Below are 8562 nucleotides of genomic sequence, written 5' to 3'. Positions count from 1 at the left end.
CCCATACTCCCGCAGCACCTCCCACAGTAACTCCCTGGGAACCCGGTCATACGCCTTCTCCAAGTCTACAAAATGTAGACCGTAGACATGTAGACATGTAGACCGGATAAGCATACTCCCAGGCCCCCTCCAGGATCCTTGCGAGAGTAAAAAGCTGATCCGTCGTTCCACGACCAGGACGGAATCCGCATTGTTCCTCCTCAATCTGAGGTTCGACAATCGGCCTGACCCTCCTTTCGAGTACCTTGGAGTAAACTTTCCCGGGGAGGCTGAGTAGTGTGATGCCTCTGTAATTGGCACACACCCTCTGATCCCCCTTTTTGAAAAGGGGGACCACCACCCCGGTCTGCCACTCCTTCGGTACCGTTTCCGACTTCCACGCAACGTTGATGAGACGTGTCAACCATGACAGTCCCTCAACACCCAGAGCCTTCAGCATTTCCGGGCGGATCTCATCCACCCCCGGGGCTTTGCCACTGTGGAGTTGTTTGACGACCTCAGTGACCTCCCCCCGGGAGATTGGCGTTGATCCCCCGTCATACTCCAGCTCTGCCTCTAACATAGAGGGCGGAGTTGTCGGGTTCAGGAGTTCCTCAAAGTGTTCCTTCCAACGTCCCAACACTCCATCAGTTGAGGTCAACAACGTCCCATCCTTACTGTACACAGCTTGGATGGTTCCCTGCTTCCCCCTCCTGAGGTGTCGGACAGTTTTCCAGAACAACTTTGGTGCCGCCCGAAAGTCCTTCTCCATGTCTTCTCCGAACTTCTCCCACACCCGCTGCTTTGCCTCGGCCACGGATGAGGCTGCTGCCCTTCGGGCCTGTCGGTACCTTGCAACTGCTTCGGGAGTCCCCCGGGATAACAAATCCCTGAAGGCCTCCTTCTTCAGTCGGACGGCTTCCCTGACCACCGGTGTCCACCAGGAGGTTCGAGGGTTACCGCCCCTTGAGGCACCTAAGACCTTGAGACCACAGCTCCCCACCGCGGCTTCGGCAATAGAGGCTTTGAACACCGACCACTCTGGTTCAATGTCCCCAACCTCCACAGGAATGCCCGAAAAGCTCCGCCGGAGGTGTGAGTTGAAGGCCTCCTGAACTTGGGCCTCCTCCAGACGTTCCCAGTTCACCCGAACTACACGTTTGGGCTTACCAGGTCTATCCAGAGGCTTCCCCCGCCACTCGACCCAACTCACCACCAGATGGTGATCAGTTGACAACTCCGCCCCTCTCTTTACCCGAGTGTCCAAAACATACGGCCTCAGGTCCGATGATACGATAACGAAATCGATCATGGACCTTCTGCCTAGGGTGCTCTGGTACCACGTACACTTATGAGCATCCTTATGTTCGAACATGGTGTTTGTTATGGCCAATCCATGACTAGCACAGAAGTCCAGTAACAAACCACCACTCCGGTTCAGATCAGGGGGGCCGTTCCTCCCAATCACGCCCCTCCAAGTGTCTCCATCATTGCCCACATGTGCGTTGAAGTCTCCCAGCAAGACTAAGGAGTCCCCTTCAGGAGCCCCATACAGGACTCTTTCCAGGGTCTCCAAGAAGGCCGAATACTCTGCACTGCTGTTGGGTGCATAAGCACACACAACAGTCAGAGTTTTCCCCCCCATAACCCGCAGGCGTAGGGAGGCGACCCTCTCGTCCACTGGGGTAAACTCCAACAACGAAGCACCTAACCGGGGACTTGTGAGTATCCCCACACCCGCCCGGCGCCTCACACCTTGAGCAACTCCGGAGAAGAATAGAGTCCAACCCCTATCCAGAAGTAAGGTTCCAGAGCCGACGCTGTGCGTAGAGGTGAGCCCAACCAGATCCAACTGGTACCGCTCCACCTCCCGCACAAGCTCCGGCTCCTTCCCCCCCAGAGAGGTGACGTTCCACGTCCCCAAAGCCAGCTTCTGCCGCCCGGGTCTGGTCCGTCGAGACCCTCCGCTTTCACTGCCACCCGTCTGGCAGCGCACCCGACCCCATCGATGTTTCCCGTAGGTGGTGGGCCCGCGGGACAGAGAAGCGGAGGTGTTGCCCACGTTGCCTTTTCGGGCTGGGCCCGGCCGGGCTCCGTGGCAAGCCCGGCCACCAGACGCTCGCCGACGAGTCCTCCTTCTGGGCCTGGCTCCAGAAGGGGACCCCGGGCTTCCTCCGGGCCGGGTATCCTCACTTCTTGTTTTTCCTTTCATGAGGTCTTTTGAACCAATCTTAGTCTGGCCCCTTGCCTGAGACCAATTTGCCATGGGAGACCCTACCAGGAACACAAGGTTCCAGACATCACAGCCCCCAGGTTCATCAGGGCACACAAACCTCTCTACCACGGTAAGGTGCTGGTTCTTCAGAGAGTTCACTAGTTTACATTTAAAATGTAGTCTGGAGTCGGATCGCTGGGTTGCTAGAAACACAGCTGTCATCAGACTGGCAGGCTGTTACTTGCTCTGCTCAACCTCCTCCGTTTAAATGGACTCAGTAGTGCCCCCTGCTCCGTGGAGAATAACTCGGGACATTTCTGAGAAAATCCTCAGCACCACAACCACGGCGGTCCTGCCAAAAGTCACGTGATATTTTGTTGTCTCTGTAGGATTGTTTGTAATCGTAGAGAAAAAGGTTTTGTACTTGTAAAACCTATGCTGTATTTGTTTCTGTGTTTGTACTCGTAGAAAATATGTTTGCGTAGCCTATTTGTAAAACTTAAACTGGATTTGTCTCTGAAACATGATGTAGGCCAGGGCTATTCAACTAAAATTCAACGAGGTCCAGTTAGAGAAAATCTCCCCATGCAAAGGTCCGGTGTTACCGAACAAGATGTGGGCCGAACAACTGGTGATATTCTATAACGGTATAGGCAGATGTATCAGGGGCCATGTGCTAGTGCCATCGGTAGACCAAAACTAAGTCCTCTCTTTTATTTTTCATATTTTTACAATCTTTTCAGTCTTAACCCTTGTTATGTTCACATTTCGCACCCTTTGGTAATGTTCGGGTCAAATTGACCCGGGACATATTTCAGAGTTTAAAAAAAATACAGAACTAAATTCAACATGCACAATTCCTTATATATATTGTCTTTAACTCATTCCCCAACAATATAAATGAAATATATGATTAGTTTTGAAAATACTCTTTGCTAGATCAAATTTAACAATGGAACTGTCCATCGTTTTTTGTGATAAAAATGTAATTTATGTTTAAAAAAAAATACACTGTAATAAAAACTAAGTTTACATTTTGCACATGCTTTTCTAGGACTAATGTAAATGAAACATTTTTTCATTAATGTTTATTATTTTTAATCTGTCATATAATAATCAAAGCCCTGAAGGAAATAAAGCAATTTAGCAGCAATTGGAACACAACAACCACACAGCCAAATGTATTTGGCTGTGAAATATAGAGTGAATGAAACATCCATATAAATTACATAGAACAGATATAAACACAAAGCAAATAAAAACAATTAACAGTCACTATTCATAAAATACAGTATATCCGAAAAACATATTGATGAAGTGACGCTGCAGAACATCATGTGAGTCAATGGGCAAGTCCGTTTAGGAAACACATGAACTTCTTCGTGTGTATAGCACAGATGTACTTGTTGCAGTTGCTGCATGTAGTCAGTGTCTTGGAGTCCTTTGAGGGTCCACAGACCTCACAGCTGGCTGTGGGGGTCTTCCAGAAGCTGACTGTGGGTCTTCTTGCGGCTGGCTGTGGGGGTCTTCCAGCAGCTGGCTGGCTATGAGTCAAGGTCATCTTCCAATTTGCTGTCAAATTCTGAGTTTACCTCCACATTATCCTCATCTTCAGAAATGTCTTCCTGTTCCACTTCACCGTGTTCTTCTAATGCATTCCACTCACTCTCATCCATGATTAGCTCCAAGGCATTCTGAGCAGAATATCTTTGGGCCATTTTATTGGTAGATAATTGTAGTTCTGCACACTGTTACTACACTGAGGTTATGTCTCTGTGTAGTCCCTCCTCCGGCATGCAGGTGCGAGGGGGGACAGTGCGAGAAAATGTAAAATGTTTATACATTTCTGGAAGATCTAAAATGTTTATAATGTTCTAGGATAGTTTTGTGTACACACTACAAAGGGTAAAGATCAAGGGAAAACAGGATCAAACAGCTTCTCTATGCATACAATTGTGTGTGTGTGTGTGTGTGTGTGTGTGTGTGTGTGTGTGTGTGTGTGTGTGTGTGTGTGTGTGTGTGTGTGTGTGCGTGTGTGTGTGTGTCTTTAGTTTGTGTGTTTCTGTGTGTTTTTCTCTGTCTGTCTGTCCTGGTATTGTATCCGGGTGAGATTGACCCGAACCTCTTATGAAGGACATAAATGCGGGTGAGCATTTTTTCATTAGTGGAAAAAAATAAAAACTATTCTACATGTCCTTCACAATAAATAAGCCCCGGCCATTGAGTTTCAGGTTGAACGAAAATATCCTTATATTTTTTGTTATTCATTGAAAATGGGAATCGGGTCAATTTGACCCGAACACCACACAAGAGTTAAAAGGCACCATAACATTACAGCATTTCAGTTTTTCCAAAAGCTATGTTAATCCTTCGTATCAATAAATAATAGGATATCATGATAATTACAAATAAAATATGAGTTTTACATATTGGTAATTTCAAGAGCAATAGGTTATATTTTAAAGCATTTTGTTTCAAAGCTCTTATGGATTTTTTACAAACACATCTGCAGCCACCATGCAGGCTCAAAGTCCTAAGTGTTCGACCAACCACAATTCAGAGAACTACAGACACTTCCAGAAATATAAATTTGATATGTATTCTTTCATAAACCATCCGATGCCCCAGGCCTGTTACCAAGCGTGGCAGTTCATGTGATTTTTCTCATAATCCCCGTCACCCGGACATTTATTTTAGGGGAAGTCATTCCCACACATCGCCACCAATTAGACTGCCACGAGACATTCAATAGGCCTTGAGTAATTTAAAGGGTATACAACGCCAACAACTAATGTAATCAAAAATGTTTAGAACATGGACAGCATTAAAATGACGAGAGGTCCCAAACCCCCGAAATCCACAGCAATATCAGAATTGGGAAGTGCTTTTATACTTTTCGTTAAAAGAGTAAATAAATGAATGCGTGCCTATATTCTTAATTACTTAGGGACACTAAACTCACATTGCGTTTTAATTAAGTGATTCTTATCCAACCAGCACATTACATTGAACAGCCAGTGCATGTTTATTTCTTTTTTTGATTTCTTTAAAAAAAGTGTCAATAAGATCACATTATGTTGACGAACACAGAGAGGCACTATACAAAAAAACCCGTGTTGTTTTATAGAGGAAAACACAACACACACAACAATAATAAAAGGCCAGTCAGCTAAAATAAGTAGTCCAGTATACCATCAGACATTATTGGATTAAATGTCAAGGTGTTTCACAGTGCAGGGACATCAAAGGTATCTGTACAGCAAGACTAAATACTAAAATCAAGTATTTATCAGAGTTACAGTCCCCCATGAGCGGTTTAAAGCACGCAGCAGTCACCGCATACTTCATCTTCTGACACAATTCACATTCAGGAAGAAGAGGTAGCCGACATTGTAGTTAGATTGGTGCGCTTTTTCTTCCTAGAAGTACACGGTCTCAAACACCAAAACACCAGGAACACAGAACCAGCTCCCGCAGGGTTTTACGCAGCTCCAGACTCCGGTAGGCGTAGATGAGAGGGTCGATGAGCGAGTTGCAGATGATGAGGATGAGGAAAAGATTAAAGTTTCGGAAGAAGCAGTTGCAGAAGGGGCTGGCTGGGCAGGTGAGGATGAGGATTAGATGGAGAAAGAAGGGGCCCCAACATACAATGAAGACCCCGAGCAGGATTGTGAGGGTAATCGCTCCCTTCATGCTCGTAGATTGGCGTCTGCTTTTGTTGAAAGCCACAATGCGCCGGGAATGAATGTGAGCCAGGACAAACATGTGCAGGTACAACACCGCGTTAAACACCAGAGTGATGCAGAAGAAGGTCACGAGGCACACGATGACAGCGTTGTCGGTGTGGTACACGATGAAGAGGATGCTGGAGGTGATGCTGGCCAGCCACACCACCGCGATGATGGCGATGGCGCGCTGCGTGGTCATGATACTGTGGTAACGCAGCGCGTAAAATATGGTGATGTAGCGATCCGCGGCGATGGTGCACAAAAAGGAGAGCGAGGACACCACGGAGCTGCAGATCATCACGTCGATGATGTTGTCCAGGTGGCGCAGCATGCCAGGGTGCACGTCCATCAGGCCGTGGTCGTTGAGAAGCATGAAGATGGTCTCCACCACGTTGCTCACACTCACCAGCATGTCGGACACGGCGAGGCAGCAGATGAAGTAGTACATGGGTGAGTGCAGGTTGCGGTTCTTGATGATGGCCAGGACCACCAGGATATTCTCCACTAGGCTGATGAGCCCCAGCGCGAGGAAGAGCTCCTGAGGAATGCGGATCTGCACGCAGCCCAAATAGTTTCGCTCTCCTGCGGTGGAGTTAGTTTCGTTATACTCCAAAAAGTCACTTTGCGGGCCGAAGTCCACGTGGAGGATGGAGGGGATATTATGTGACCTGTTGCTCATTTCCATGACTGCCCGATGGCTGGCAGGTTAACACACTGCGCTTCTGGTTTTTACTGCAGCAAAGTCTCAAACGAGGGAAGAAAGTTATTGTTTTCAGCTGTTTTAGTCAAACTGGTTAGAACAAAATCAAGTGAGTGGTTCAGTTATCCACAATGCACCCCATAATAACTAAAAACAGTTTTTTGTCTATATATTTCAGCCATTAAATCAATATTAATCGGCAGTTGGGTGAAGTCAAAGTATTTCCAGAGATGTTGCCTCTTTGATGACAGTTTTCTTCTTTCCTATGGATGCAAGTGGTCCAGCATAATCCATAAAATGACCTTCTCCGTCAAAACATGGCTTCACAAATATAATCCACAAAAAGCAACGACAGTTCCGACTAACATGGTGAGAGTGAATAAAGTGTCCTTGTTACCTTGGGATTTGGTGACTTGTTTGAACACTTCTCTCAGTGATGCTTCTTGACCCCCGGCGACTCCTCCTCTCCAGCAGTTGTCTGCTGAGCTGTGATCTTCAGTCATGTCTGACACAAGCGCAGTTTGGAGAAAACATGTAGAGGAGAGCAGGGTGATGAACAGATTTGTTCAGCCCAGTAGTTCATCTTGTCCTCTTTTTTTAAATGCATGCTGTAGTTTCCTTTGTCTTTACAAACGTGTACGTTATTATGCTATAATAATGACAGTGACAATGCCATATTATTCATCTAAAAAGTACCCTTAATTTAATGCAAGAATGTGACTACCAAACGTGTATGCCTCCTCCATTGCTTTTCCCTTCTTACAGACAGAGATATGAAGAATCAATACTTTAAATTCCAGATTTGAGTTTGACCTTTTTTTTGCAATTTTTTACGGATAAAACAAATCTGATAAATCAATTATTTGCAGAAAATACTGTTGTTGCTGTAGACACGTCGCAACATAAGTTATTTAAGTCATCAACAAAAAGCTGGTGTTTGATGGTTGATCATTTCTTCCTTGCCTATATTGAAAAGCACTGTAATAACATGACACCAGTGTTCTTATTCAAATATGTTGAACAATCCATTAGTCTACTTTACATTTGAGTAGCACTGCAGTTGCTGCATGGTTAAGGTCTGGATTAAGCCTCATTGCACTGAGCAAGAATTTGGTATTTTTTGTATTGGGGTGTATAGTTCACTCAGGGGTATATGTGTATAGTATGTAATTGAAACTGTAAACTATACTTTAATCAGAATTAACAGGGTATACAATTAGCATTGTGGGAAAGTGCACAATTGCTGTTCTGCTTCTTAAAAGAGATTCTCAAGTTTTAAATTCCTCTCAATTTAAGCTAAACATCAAGATTACAGATGAATTGATGGACAAATAATTAATCTACTTTAATAACTATTTGAATAATCTATTAATTGTTTATATAAAAGTATTATTGTCTCTTTCGATTTAGCTTTTCAAATGTGATGACTTGCTATATGCTATTCTTACAATACATCTTACTAAATGATTGTTTTATTAATCTATAAAATAATCTCCACATTAATGGATTCTGAAATAATCAGCATTTACACTTTTGACTTCAAATGCACAGTGCTATTTAATAGAAGTTACCAAGGTCGATATCTACAGATATAGTTTTAGTTCTCCGAGGTCTAGAACTAAAAGAATAAATAAATAACCCTCTCGTGATCTCTAAATTATTATATAGATACATACAAATTATGCAGCAGTGGTTACAGCATTAGCGTTGCATCAGACGGTTTCTGACACTACCGTCTCTGAGAATATGAAAGCCTTTCTATCCTGAAAACGATCACATGAAACTTCTCACACTCAACATAGCTCCAGGTGATCTAGGAACAATCACATCATTTGACAATCAAGCACAGTCACACTTTGTTATCATGTGGTGAGCTGAGTAACACAGTTGATGTACGTACAGCTACAGTGTGTGTGGTGGTTAAATACAAAGTGTGTATC

General features: G+C 44.7%; 1 protein-coding gene across 1 annotated transcript; it reads right to left on the bottom strand.

The window, feature by feature from the left end:
- Positions 1-5050: 5050 nt before the first annotated feature.
- Positions 5051-6628, bottom strand: mc1r (melanocortin 1 receptor). Its single transcript, XM_034112471.1, has one exon. It carries the CDS (start codon positions 6605-6607, stop codon positions 5630-5632), a length of 978 nt encoding a protein of 325 aa, XP_033968362.1. The 5' UTR covers positions 6608-6628; the 3' UTR covers positions 5051-5629.
- Positions 6629-8562: the final 1934 nt, after the last annotated feature.

The sequence above is a fragment of the Pseudochaenichthys georgianus genome, chromosome 3 (genome assembly GCF_902827115.2).
Source record: "Pseudochaenichthys georgianus chromosome 3, fPseGeo1.2, whole genome shotgun sequence".
In the NCBI taxonomy this organism is placed as follows: domain Eukaryota; kingdom Metazoa; phylum Chordata; class Actinopteri; order Perciformes; family Channichthyidae; genus Pseudochaenichthys; species Pseudochaenichthys georgianus.
This window is presented reverse-complemented; position numbering and strand designations above follow the sequence as displayed.

Bases quoted from the DNA above. Each gene is read 5' to 3' on its own strand.
- mc1r (XM_034112471.1), bottom strand. From the start codon at position 6,607: ATGGAAATGAGCAACAGGTCACATAATATCCCCTCCATCCTCCACGTG.